The 14208-nt window shown below is 34.7% G+C and overlaps 1 protein-coding gene across 1 annotated transcript; it reads right to left on the bottom strand.

Moving 5' to 3' along the window:
• Positions 1–4252: 4252 nt before the first annotated feature.
• On the bottom strand, positions 4253–9964 carry LOC132170488 (protein TRANSPORT INHIBITOR RESPONSE 1). Its single transcript, XM_088516015.1, has 3 exons — positions 9069–9964; positions 6632–7124; positions 4253–5292 (listed from the first exon to the last, which is right to left on the bottom strand). The coding sequence occupies exons 1-3, from the start codon at positions 9572–9574 to the stop codon at positions 4537–4539; spliced, it is 1755 nt and encodes a 584-aa protein (XP_088372141.1). The 5' UTR covers positions 9575–9964; the 3' UTR covers positions 4253–4536.
• Between the last annotated feature and the right edge of the window lie 4244 nt (positions 9965–14208).

Below are 14208 nucleotides of genomic sequence, written 5' to 3'. Positions count from 1 at the left end.
TGGACTTCCGTTAGGTTAACTAATGGTCAATGGATAGAATAACAAATTTGATCTTTTATCAAAACCAAAAGAACCTCATATAATACAAAATAAACCCTAGGAAAGAAAAAATTAAAAAGTGAAACTCTATGGGCTATTTAGTATTTAACCCTTAGTATTACCCTCCTGTATACCAAGTTTTAACAGTCAAGCAAAGCATGTGTACAGAGAAAGTTTCAGGTGACTCTCACTTGACAAACTTAAAATATTGTTATTTATTGCTTAAATATTAGTGGAAGAAAATATAGATTTGAATATGGGTTTAATTAATTTAGCTAAATCTAAATCTACCATTTTTTTTAGCCTTGATGTGATGTGTTAAAGGAGCTCGATCATCAGCATTGAGCTGTTGATGTTGACTCTCCGAAAATACAAAGTAACTTTAATCTTTCTTTGGGACCCTTCATATTTGACTAATCCATAAAATCCCAGAGCACGCAAATTATTTGCATGAGCCGATGAGAGGAAAATGTCAAAGATTTTCTCAGTATCCTCCCAAAATCATCAAGATAATTATAAACTGATCCCAAATCTTCATGCCCTGATTGCGGCGAACAAAAGCTTGATTAACGACTAATAATCATCCATGAAAAATATTTGTAAATTGGCTTTGTTTATAGAGCTTGCAATGCAAGAAAATGGAGTTTCGTTGATAGATGGTAGCTGCTAGCTAGGCCAGGGGGATCAGCCTTGCGCAAGACTGATGGCCGCCATGGGGTGGCTAATATTATTAGCTTCGAATCTGAATGAGACAGCTTAACAACCCTAGCTTTTACACATGGTTGCGATTTATTAGACAGTGCTGTTGGCCATTAGGGTTGGAACCCTAGACTGTTTCTGTTTCCATTGCTCCATCATCATTAAATTTAAAGATAGAAAATAGACCTCTCACCCAACCCTAAGTAACGGCCCTCATTGCAACTTTTCCCAAGGCTTCAAGGATGATATTGTTAAGTAAAATCATCATCCCTTGTAAGATCTCACCGACCCCACCAGATCTTATGATTAAAACCCTTCAAGTTTCTCGATCAAACACTAATTAAATAAAAAGGCGTTTTTTTCCACCACGGATTAAGAAAAACCCGCGTTCATAAGTGACATGTTAATGGATTATTATCACTTGTCATTGTGTAGTAAGTTCTGATGAGGGAAATCCACATGAATTAAGTAGATATATGGACATTTTAATGTTGATTGAGGTAATTAAGCTTCATGTTCTTTCACATCGTTAATATTAAATTGACACTTATTTCAAAAGTTTAAGTTAATAAAAAATAATTAGTTTAATTAATATTCTAACAATTAAACCCCTAGCTCAAACCTTCTTCTAGATGGAGCTTTGATTATGTGACTAGACTCATCACCGGCGGGCGGGGCATAGCCAACGGAAATCACATGCCTTGGTAGGATTGGTGTAAGAGTATAATATACCATGCTAGTATCTAGAACACACAGTAATGGTACAATAAAAAATAGTTGAATAATTGAGGGTATATATATATATATATATATATATATATATATATACTCTCAATTCCACGGAATTTTCATTATTGTTTAAACTTGACAAGTCTGTTCACGTGCATACGGCACACGGAATATGAGATCTAGAATTTTGTCCGACATTGTTTGACCCTGTAATTTAACATGTTTTAACTGTATTTATAAACAAACTATATTCTCAAAGAAAAATAATAAATAAATAAACAAACTATAGAAAGTGTTTCGATCGAGAAGAATGGTAGTTTCAAAACGTGAATATATATATATATATATATATTTTCAAATCATGAGAGATGTGAAAAGGCTAATCCATGATTTTTCGAAACGCTAACAATGTTCATAGAAAAAAGTAATGCTACCTACACTCTCACGGATCCAGATTCCATCCAATCGGAGGGAAATTAGAAATTCTTTAATTGTTAATCATGACCCTTCATTTTAAATCTAATGGTTTATAAAATCATTTAAACATTAGTAAAACAAAAGTTAGCATTTAATGCCTCGGTTATACAAAAGCAACTGACATTTTATAGACCATTAAATTTATAATGAAATGTCACGATTAATAATTGAAGAATCTTCAATTTCTCTGAAATTGGAGGGAATCTCAATTCCACTCAAATACTTTCCAATTAAGTACACGCTCTTTGACTTGACATTGTATATCAATACAAGTGTAGGAGTGGAAGTATAAATAATATTTCTCTTTTAAAAATAACTTTTTTTAACAAATAGCATGTTTTGAAAACACCTTATATGAAAATAAGATGTCTATTTATCATTGATCAATGAAGCACACACAACCTCAAATCATAATAGAAACCAGACACAATAGTAACTAGGATACATTCAAGTCACAAATAAACATGACTTCAAAACAACAATAGAACGTTTAGATCTAACTAATTAACTATAATCCAACTCATTTTTCACAAATAAAACTCGAAGATGCTTAAAGTTTGGTGGAGAGTTATTAAGCCCCAGCCCACACTATATGTTTTAGTACAAACTGATAGCCGGCCTCCTTGATGGGGCCAATAATTCAAATACTTCATTAATTTTTGGCAATGTGAGTTTTATGTGACTTACCTAGCTATAATTGCACCGAAATAATGTAATTGAATGGTGAAATTGATTACACTTATTCTTTCCAAATTATTATATAATTTGTAACGTCTGTCAAAACTTTCATTTTAAAATATACTCTATCAGTCTACTACACAATTTGCAATGTCCTTTTCAGCTAGGAGTTTTTGTTAACTCGTAACGGAGCGGGTTGTGTGCATTTCACATAATTCAAAATGACAAAAATACCCTTCATAATTTTTTCTTAAATTATTGTTAATCTAAGTATATAGTTGTATTTTTACAAGGTTCAAAGAAGGGCATAATATGGGTCACGTGATATGCTTGCCATCTAAGTTAATAGAAAATTTTACAAAAATTGAAGGTTTGAAGAACATTACAAATTACAGAATAATTTGGGAGAGTAAATGTAATTTCTCTTCATACAAAACAAAGAAATAAATGTTGAAAAAAAAAATATTCCCTACCATTACTCAGCCTAGTTTTGGTGGGCCTTTGGCTGAATTGAAAAAGGACTGATGAAGGAACAAAAACGGGACCGGGCCATTATGACGGCTGTGAATTAAGATGATGGTCCAGTACTTCACCCCAAGGGCTTGAAACAATGAATAAAAGTGAATGAAACTAATGTGAGGTTCTCTAATTCATTTAAATTTTAAACCCAATCGTATATATAAATGCATTTACTTTTTGTCGATGTGGTACCCCGCTCATTCATGGCATGTCAAGTTGTTAACAATCTCTTTGTTAGGTGAAACTCATTCTCTCTATTTATGAGTTGGGGATAAATCTCTATCATATCAATAGTAACTCCCCCTTTACCATGGACCTTCATCACTCGTCATCATCGGTAGAAAATGGGCTAGTGAGGGCCATGCCCCATCCCAAAAACAATTTTTTTTTTAAAAAAAAAAATAATAATAATACTAATGTGACATATTTAATATGCAGTCGGTGATAAGTTTGACGTGGTGGGCCATTAAATTTTTTGACGGAAATAGCATATGCTTTTATAAGATGTTGATAGGCATCATTTACGACACTTTCATAAATTGAGAGGATTGTTTGATTCCAAACAAAATTGTAAGTGCTAAAAAAGTATTTAACCGTCAACAATATTAGTTTTTGGACTTAGTTATGATTGGAATGCACTTGGTTATAAATTTTGGGTCACTTCTATGAGAAGTTGCGTTGGCATCAAATTTCATTGAGCTAATAGCATCAACTATGGCACTAGTTGTTGCTTGTTGCAGCAAGTTTAGTAAAGTCTCTTTCCAATTGTTGATGAACATGGTGAGACAATACTTCAATCTAAAACTTAAAATCAATTGGTTTCAACTCTATTATGCATATCAGTTCTCAATTTCTTTATTTTTCTAAGGTAAGTAAACAATTTTGAGATCTGTAAAATTATCATTCTAAATACAACCAAACATCCATGACATCAAAGCTATACAAAAGACATAAAAGTTGAGCCATGCAATAACTCCCAAAGAACATAGCTATTGGAGTTGGAGAGTAGGCAAACAACAGTCACATTAGCTACAAAAGAAAGGAAAAATGAAGGTTACTACAAACAAATGCATTTAGCCTTATTATGACCATCCACATTAGCTAGATGGTAGAATTGAAACAATGTCTGAAACAAAATCTTAATAAACAACATTGTCTTTGCAAATGAACAAAGACAAGGAATATCTGAATCAAGATCTTAAACAATATTGTCTACAGTCATCTACAAATGGAAAGACGATGGTTTTGGTACCATTTTTATTAGCATTGCCTTTGCTTTGCGAGAGGGAATCACAGCCAACATGGGGAGACCAAAAGCAAACCAAAAAGGCAAAATGCGACAATGATCAATGAAGCCAATTCTACAAAGGCAGAGAGATTACATGCATGCACACCTCAGAGAGTGAGAACAAAAGGTGGAGCATCCCTTCTCGGGCCTGCAACGGAACGATAAACATAAACTTTGTCTGCCTGACTGTCATCACTCCCGTCTTCCTTCATTACCTCGACGTTCAACCTGGGCATCTCTTTTGCCAAGAATCTACACCCGTTCATTGTCACTTTGCAGTCTGACATCCATAGTGACCGCATGGATTCATATTTCTCGAAACCTGATAGTAATGCCGCATTCCCAAATGGGCAGTCCCTTATCTCAAGTTTCCTCAGCTTTCGACAACCTCCCAAAACACACTGCATACCCCAATCACTGCTTCCAGCAAAAGCAACCGAAAGAGTTTCCAAGTTTTTGGCATACTTCCCAATGTACTCAAAAGTCATGTCAGTCAATAAACCTGAAACTGCAAGCCTCCGGAGTTTAGTGCAAGTTTTCACCACTGCACAAAAAGCCTTATCCATAGGCTCATTCGTCCGGTAATCTGGTTGGCATGGGGTCATTATGCAAAGCCTGAAGTGGGTGAAATCAGGACAGTTCTGCACAATGGTTTCTACAGCAGCATTAGTCATCTGTCGGCAAAAGTAGAGAACATAGTGTAGTCTCCTGCAGCCATAAGAGACAGCAATGAACCCAGATTCAGTCACCCCATGGACAATACCCTCCTCATAGGGATCGGATGGGAAGACACGAAGTTCCTCAAGCAGAGGACAGTTGGATCCAACGGCCTCCAAACCCTTGTCTTCAACTGTATCGAGGACCTGTATCAAAAGTTTTACTTGGAATCTTTGAAGGTGTAATGTTATCAAACACAGTGCTTTTTAAGATTAACATGCTGCTTGTGCAAGTCAGAGCAATTAGAACTACAAAAACTCTTCATAATTACAGGGATTTCCCATTAGAGCATATGTAGAGTGAGCTTTCTGGCATTTTGTTTACCCTACCTAATATGGTAAATACTATGTAAGAGGGCAGCACAAAATTCAATAGTGGGGTAGATAACAACCAAAAGAGAACTGCAAGTACTTGTGGTTATAGTGGGTACAGATATTTAACCAGACAAGATGTACACAACCCAAAATTGCAGATTACATGCATTGCTGACAATTTGATAATCACACTTTAGAATATCTATTTAAAAATTGAGCAATCATGCATGCTAGGTGGACCTTACTGAAAAGTGGTATGTGGACAATGAGATGGTAAAAAATTAGTAACCAACACTTACATTCTCTTATGCAGGATGACTTATCAAAAAAACATTCTCTTATGCAGGATGAATATTCATGTCTAACAATAAGTGTAGGTCTCAATCACAATGAACAAAAACCTTACTGTCGTTATCCATTATCATACTCCATTGTATAATTATTCAGGATGAAACAAGAAACAGTAGAAGTCATTTATGATTGCTTTACAATGCACGTGAAATGCATGAGGTGGAGGGACTAGTGAATGACCACCAAGGAAACTATTTAAAGGTGTTGACGTGTGACTTGATGAGAGAGAGAGATAGAGAGAACATAAGCTTTAATCTCTCGGTTTTTGCCTCACCGCACATTGAGAGATAAACAAAGTCGTTTGTCTCAACAAAAAAGAAGTTTGTACTTTTGTTTTCTCATTTAAAGAAGGATATCTTTTGTGTGAGAGGGAGATTAAAGTGTATGAGGGCTTTGGGTTTTTAGTGGTTTTTGTCTTTACTATTTTTGTACTCCATTTTTGGTTAGTGCATTTATTTGCAATCACCTCTGCCTGTGGACATTCCTCAGATTGAGGTGATGCATAAATTATGTTGTTCTTGTCTTATTTATTGTAATTATGACCTTTTGCACAACAAAAGGGGGAGACATTTTGAGTTCACAATTGGGGTGAAGTATATCTCACTTTTAAAGAGGACATCAAGATGCAACTGTGGTTTCATTCAATTGTCCACAGATCATGATCTCCAAAAGTCCACAAACAATGAATTTAGAAATGTAAGTTGTGCATCATGATAAAGTCAAAAAGAAATGTAGTGTTTCTCCTATTTTTCATTATTTGTACTAATTAACCTTTAAAAAATCAAAAGAGAGGGAAAGATGGCAAATAGAAGTTCCTTACCCATAGGCGCCGAAGACGCGGACAGTGAACAAGAAGCTTAGCAAATTCCTCACTTTGCAGAGCAGCATCACTCAAATTCAAGAATGTCAAATTTGTACAGGCAGGGTATAGAGCTGGGAGATATAGGGCTGTAGCTTCTGACAAACCAGAGAGTACGTTGAGATTACTGCAAATGCTGAATGACCTTTTAAGTTCTGAGTACTGGCGGTCCGTAAGCTCAGGCAGAAATGAGCCAGTACCAAGCTCTGTTAATTTGGGTGCACAAATAAGCAGCCTTTGTAATTGTTCCAAGGTTATATTTTTATTAACCTTTAAAACATTCAACGATTTGCACCTACTAACCAGTCTCTCAAGAGCTTCAAAATTGACATCATTATTCAAATAGGCAAAGTTTAGTACTTCCAATGATGTGAAGTTCTCAGGGAAGCAACTCAACCAACAACCACTTTTATCATAGATGTCATTCTCCTGTATGTTGAGCTCAGTCAAATTCCTGGAACCAAATCAGAGGTTAGAACTTTAATCTTTTAGATGAGGGAATGCAGCATGAGGAGTAAAACATTACTTTTAAGGAATCCACAATTGTTAAGGTGGGCAAATATGTAATATAAGAAAGTCAACTGCAGTATGGAATAAGTATCAAGATTCCCTATATCTCAATCAATGGCTAGATTTTGTGTAATAATAAAGGAATATTTCAACTTGTGCCCCCTCATTTGACTCAAGCGTCATGCTACATCAAAGACAAAAATTTAAAATTTAAAAAAATGTGACTCCAAGAATTACATGTTTGGTTCATACCACAAATCAAAGCTCATACCAAAATCTAATCCTCATTCACAAATGCAACAAATTTGGATTCCTAGTGAGGTTCCCTTAGTTCAGTTTATAGAATATTTATACCCTGAACTTGAACGCAAAAATTCCTGCAAACAGACCTTTCTTCCTTCTATCCATTCTTCTTTCCAATGGGGAAAGAAATCATGGGTCAAATCATCCAAATCACAAGGAACCTTCACATAAAGGATCTCCAATTTGAATAGATGATCGAGAGATCGACTTTGTATACAACTACTATGCAATACGAGTAATCATACATACTCAACTTGCATCTCACTTCTATACAATTAGACTGACGTGACAGTGCCCATAAACTCTTGAATCAGCCTTTATTAAAAAAAGAAAAAAAATCTATGGGCTGATGGGCAAAACCGCATCAACCCAATTGTCTGAGAGTTGGATAGGAGTTAAGTATTTAGCGCTACTCATGTAATACATGCCCACTTTTTACTGTCATACCTTGACTAATATCCATACATATTCATAATGATAGTTTCTCCAATAAAAAGTGGTTGGTACATGATTATTGAACCTACTGTTCACCCATTTGATTAACCAAACCATAAAGATACTGAAGTTCTGGATAATGCACCCTTTCTAGATCTGCAATTTCTGAATATATAACTCTTTGTAGTGATGGATGTTGAACTAAATACATGAAACATATAATTGACAAGTCAGCTTATTAAGTTTCACATAAGAGAAATGATGAGAATCAACAAGCACCACTAAAGGATCTTGTAAACGTTGGGTTGGAGTTTTCTATCCAAAAATCTGAATTTTAACTTTCTTGGGTCCGTATTCCAATATTGTTGTTGGGTCTCAAAAGCGCGTCGATTGAGGTTCGCATCAAGAAACCATTGATTGAAAAAAGAAGAGGAAGAAATGGAACTGTAAATTTCAACACATTCGCATGACTTAAACCATGAAATTTTCAGGATTTTGAAACAAACCCTCCATACACCGACTTATAGAGAGTACATACGAATCCAGAGTAGTGGGAACCACAAGCCCACACAATAGAAGAGGTGATATCTTGATCATATAATAAAAAGAGCCACCCTTTCTTTGACTTCATTCAAAACCACAAAAACATACAAATTGGGTGGGTTCCAAAAACTGTTCTTTTACCTTATTGGCCGCACAAAAGGACTATTAATAGCCTATTTTTTCACCTAATGGGAATATTTGCGTAAGTATCACGACATGGAAGTGACATCCACTGAATGCTCCATAACAGGTAAAAAGCATCTCATTTAAAGCAATAACCGAAGAGATAAAAAGTAGAAAGCACTTTTTATTATTAATAATTACTACAATAAGAACAACTACCACAACAAAAATAGCTTGATCAACCGAAATGGAGAACTCATTAATAGTAAAATTGATAAAAGTTTTTTGCTTTTCCAAAATCATAATTTCTAAATGCTCAGATCTCAGACACATTGAAAGTTCGAAACCGGCCACATCCCAAAACAGATTATAACAACTTAAAAATTAAAAACACAAAAACCAACTTAAAAAAGGAGAAATAGGGATCAAACAGCATAGATAAGTTCAATAAAAATATATTTTATAAAACAAAAAATTTACTTACTTGCAGTGAGTGGCAATGGCTGCAAGCCCATCAGTGCTGAACCCATCACAGCTGTGAAGCAAGAGAGCCTTGAAATTGGGAAAAGAAAGAGCCAAAAACTCCAAGCTCTCGTCGCTCACAGTCATCCTCTTGAGCCTCAGCTCTTCAAGACACCGGTACTTAGCCGCAAAAACCACAAGCCAACAACGAATATCAGCGCCCCAATTCGGAGGAACCAGATTAAAGTCCGAAAACCGGGGCTTCCCTTTCAGGGTCACGCTCCGAACGTTCGGGAACCGCCGGACCACGATCTCCGGCGACACCGAGTAGCAGTTTCCAATGAAGACGTGGGTCCTTGACCACCGCTCGGCGTCGTACCAATCCTTGCAGACCAGAGAGACGGAGCTCCGGTCCTTGTGGGACTTCACCAGAGCCAGAACTCGCTCCAGAACCTCGTCCGGGAACGTCGAGGCCACCCGGGTCGACTCGCCCGAGTCATGGCAGTCCTTCTTTCTCTTAGGATCCATAGTGTGGTCTGGCGCTCAATAAATCAAACCCCAAAGCTCCAAAAGCTAAAGCAAAATTATGAGAATTAATTGAGACAACACCCAATACAATACAATAAATCTAAAAATTAAAACTTTTTCAATTTGGTGTCTCTCAGAGCCAAACGGGATTGTACAGAAAAATGGGGAAAAAAAAAATCAAACCCAGAAGAAAAACTAACAGAAATAAAGTAATAAAAACTCAATGCCCCTTCAACAATGCTCTAATGTACATGTCTTAGAGCTGAAAAAACGATACGTTTTTGGATACAACAAGTATATATGATATATGTAATATATTTTCAGAGAGCAATCAAAAATAATTTTGATGGCTTATTCAGAGAGAGAACAAAAATGGAAGATCCACGAATAATGAAGCACCAAATGCTTGGAACATATAAAAGAGAATAACAAGGAAGCAGAGCCAAAAGATGAAAGCGACGGTACTCTTCTGTGTTGGGTGTTTGCTCAGATAGGGTTCCTCGCTGGTGAATCTACGCGTTTCGAGAACACCCTCTTAAATTGTGCCACGTAGTCCAAATCAACAACGACTGAGCCGTGGTCTGTGGGGTGTGTGTAAAAGTGCGCGTCTGGTGTAGATTACGAGGGATGATATGGCACTGACTTTAGTTGTTGGCTGCTTTCTTTCTTTTTTTGTACCGTAAAAGAAAATTATGTGCCGTAATTTTTCAATTGAAATTTAATCTGAATTTTTATTAATAAAAGACACTAATGCCACTTTTACTAGGACAAGGTGCCTTTATTTTTAGAGGTAGGACAAGGTGCCTTTTATTTTTATATAATAATATAAATATAAATATTAAATATTTTGTATTAATAAAATATATTTATTTTTTTATTTGTATTTAAATTAATGGATTTGAGCTATTTATGACTATGTACGTAAAATATATAATGTGGTATGTGATATTTTGAGCTAAGCCTTATTTAAAAACATTAGCCGGCCCATAAAATACATGTTTTTTTTAAAAAAACATTTTGACCTTAAACCCTTAAAATAAGCCTAAAAATAGGTCAATTAAAAGTCCAAAACACTTAAAAAGTCCATATAAAAAAGCGGTTATAAAACTCCCGATTATTGGATTGAATAACCGCTAATCAACTAACCGCTTAGGTGGTTGCGGTTACGGTTATTAAAAATCGATAACTGCCCAAGGCGGTTGCGGTTATAGCCAATAACCGCTAGTAATAACTGTTTGAGCACCCCCGAACTTTTACATATTAAGTAAAAAAAAAAATTACAATTTAATTTATATTTGTTGAAAAAACTATCGCATATCTACTATATTTTTTGTTTTTTTTTTATAGCCAAAATTGGTTATAATTCATAAAAATTCCACCCTTATTCTCAACAGTTACTACCATATTTTCTTTTTTGAAATTTCTTCTGTCGCTAGATAAATGTAGCAAGTGAGTAATTCAAATAAATTTACCTAAGTTGTTATTCATTTTAACTTTTATATATATATATATGTTTGTACAAGAAGAAAGAAAGAAAAAAAGAAAATTCGAATTAATAATTTTTGCTTTATTATGTATTGATCCCAATTAATTGACTTACTCCTTATGAATTAGTATATAACATGTAATATTAATTGATTTGTATAAGGTTATATAGCATTAATAAATTTAATGGTAAATTGATGAAAATACTTATTTAGCTTAATTGTTGAAATTAAAATTTAAAGACTAAATTTATTTATTTTTTAATTAATTAGAACTTAACACTTTCTTCTTTCTAAATGAAAAGTGACGTCACTTAGTTGCAAGAAAATTAGCTGTATATCGAGTAGGATAGGATATGACACATAACAACCACCTCACGTGGGCACATCACGTGAAGCCTACCCTTAACCACACGAGTGACATTCATTGTTGCACATCGCCCAAAAAAACAGAAGAACTAATCCTCCTCACAACTCACAGCCCACAGCGAATGATCTCGAATCTTATGATTATCTTAATGTTTCTTATTCGCTACTCTATCTCAATTAATAATAATAATAATAATAACCTTAAAAATAGTCTACAAAAAAAATCATGGTAGTTGATGATGCTGAAATCCACACGGTCATAAAATCCAAAAAACAAAAAAAAAAAACTTTAAATTATTAAAAGAAATTCGCTTAGAGGCTCGTCAGGACAAGCCAACAAAAATATCTCTAATGCTTACATTAGTTGGTAGTTTTGTCAAAGTCTTTTTCAAATGAGACGAGGTTTATGTATAAGCATGCGTTCAATTGAAAGAACGAGTGAAAATTTTACCTCATCTTTTTTATCCCTTTTCATGACGTTTTGTCAAAGTCTTTCTCAAATGAGACCAAGTTCATGTATAAGCATGGGTTCAATTGAAAGAACGGATGAAAATTTTACTTCCTCGTTTTTATCCTTTCTCATGATGTTTTGTCAAAGTCTTTCTCAAATGAGCCGAAGTTCATGTATAAGCATGCGTTCAATTAAAAGAATGAGTAAAAATTTTACCTCCTCCTTTTTATCCTTTTTCATGATGTATCGTAATTGGATTGTGTGTGGTTTGTCCATGCGGTTTGTCCATGAATTACGGTCCGGTAAGTGGTGTTCTTGATAATTTTCCATCTATTACAATCAATTGGCATTAATGCTAACTATTCTTGTAATCAAAGGATAGTTTTGTAATTCTCATACCGTCTCCAACACGAATTCTTCAAAAAAGCTACTAACACCATCGAGATTTAAACTTAGTTTAAGTAACAAAAGTGATTAAATGATTCGCAATCTAGTTTGATTTTTCTACGGCAGTAAAAGTAAAACTACTGAGCCGATCCTAGCCCAAGCTTCAACAGGTAAAAACCTGGTGTATTGGTGTCAAAAACTTACAGTGCATTGTGCAACAAAAGCAGGCTAACTAAAGCTTCCATAGAACAAGAGTGCTGCTGGATACTTTATAATCATTCTCTTATTTCTTTTGTTTCTTTTCGCAATTGACAATGTCATTGGTGCGGAATATAATAATGTCTCACAGTGATTGCCGAGGACAATTTCACATCAACCAAAAATAGCAATCAGTTTCTTCAAGTTAATTTTGTTGCTCAGGTAAAAAAATAAAAAATAGCAATCAGTTCCCTCGAACCTATCACTATTTCCGCCCACTTTTTTTTTTTTTTTAACAAACCTTCCTTCGTTCAACAAAGAGATTACAGCGGTAAGTGGAAAAGAAAAACAAATATACTGAAACTCTAACTATACAGATCTCAAAAAACACAAGAATGTGATCTTAACGGAAATGAGAGATGCAAATGCAATTCGAGAGAATTTTTGTCTCGACGCATACTGGTGCTGGATAAAATTATTGGGAGTACAAAAACTCAAGTCAAACATCTAAACATGATTTCTAAAAAGTCATAGAAATTTAAATGCAAAGTAACTGTAGAAAAAATGTTTAAAAAAAAAAAAAAAAAAAAAGAAGAAAGAAAAGTAAAAAAGATTCATTTCACAGACAAAGAGTCTAAAGACCAACTAAATCGGAATTAAAACTAAGCAACAAAGCCAAAAAAATACAAAAAGTTACACAAGATAACAGAAAAAAAAGAAAAAAAAAGAAAAAAAAAAGACTCAAAACATAGCAACTGCGACGGAGGAAAGTTTCGGCGGGCACTGCACGGCGCATAGGGCCACTTAATGAGTGATTTATTTTTCCCTCGACAGATATCCGCCATGATCGGCAAGGCATTCTTCTATTTTCTGTTAAAAAAAAAAAAAAATCAATTTCATTTTTTCACATGCATTATCAAGCAATACAAAAATCTCGTATTTAATTCACATTCTGGTGATTGGTGGCGATTGTGATAGGCTTGAACAACGATTAGAGAATTGGTGTTGAAAAAGATGTTACGTACCCGAAACTAATGAATGAGCCTAATGGCGGAGACAATAAGATCTATTGGATGATTTTTAAAGGCCTAAACATAAGGAGGACCGTCAGATTAGTTACGACAAACTAGTACTACTTGACTGTAAAGTCTGTATATATATAATTCAATTTATGAAAATGAAAGTAATAAGGTGGGCCACTTAGCAAATAAACATCGGGACCGTTTAAGGTTATTCAGACAATAATTGTTTTTTTTTTTAGACAATAATTGTTCTTAATTAGATAACTAATCTTCTATTTAACAATGCAAGTGGCCAGTGCCAATGGGCCTTCTAACTATGACAGGTGGACGTTCCGGGTTACTTTTTGACTAAATTTTGAATTATTAAGGGCCCGGCCAGGCAGACTGCCAGAGTGTTTCTAATAAATGCAATCGTGGGATTTATATTGACTGTCATTCTGTGAACTTATCCAGCCACATCCGTGGATAAGAATATGCTACCAAGCGTTGCCTTCTCAAATAATTTTTTTTTTTTTTTTAGGTAATTACCTCTTTTTTTTTTTTTTACTACAACACATTGTTACTTTACTCACATAACTCATAACCCTACTTCCTGACCTCATTAAACTACTAATTTATGTCAAAAATCCTCATTCCGTCAATCAAAGGCGTTAACTCAGACGGTCAACCCTTCACTTTGTCTTAATGAACTACAATATATTGTTACTTTGCCTCCATAAATTA

Source organism: Corylus avellana, chromosome 1 (genome assembly GCF_965113065.1).
Source record: "Corylus avellana chromosome 1, dhCorAvel1.hap1.2, whole genome shotgun sequence".
Classification (NCBI taxonomy): Eukaryota; Viridiplantae; Streptophyta; class Magnoliopsida; order Fagales; family Betulaceae; genus Corylus; species Corylus avellana.
Note: the sequence above shows the minus strand (reverse complement) of the source record. Positions and strands in the feature narration are given on the sequence as shown.

Coding starts and splice junctions, on each gene's coding strand:
- LOC132170488 (XM_088516015.1), bottom strand. CDS start 9,574: ATGGATCCTAAGAGAAAGAAGGACTGCCATGACTCGGGCGAGTCGACC. Junction 7,125..9,068: donor GCCATTGCCACTCACTGCAA/GTAAGTAAATTT, acceptor ATTTGGTTCCAG/GAATTTGACTGAGCTCAACA. Junction 5,293..6,631: donor CGCGTCTTCGGCGCCTATGG/GTAAGGAACTTC, acceptor CTTTTGATACAG/GTCCTCGATACAGTTGAAGA.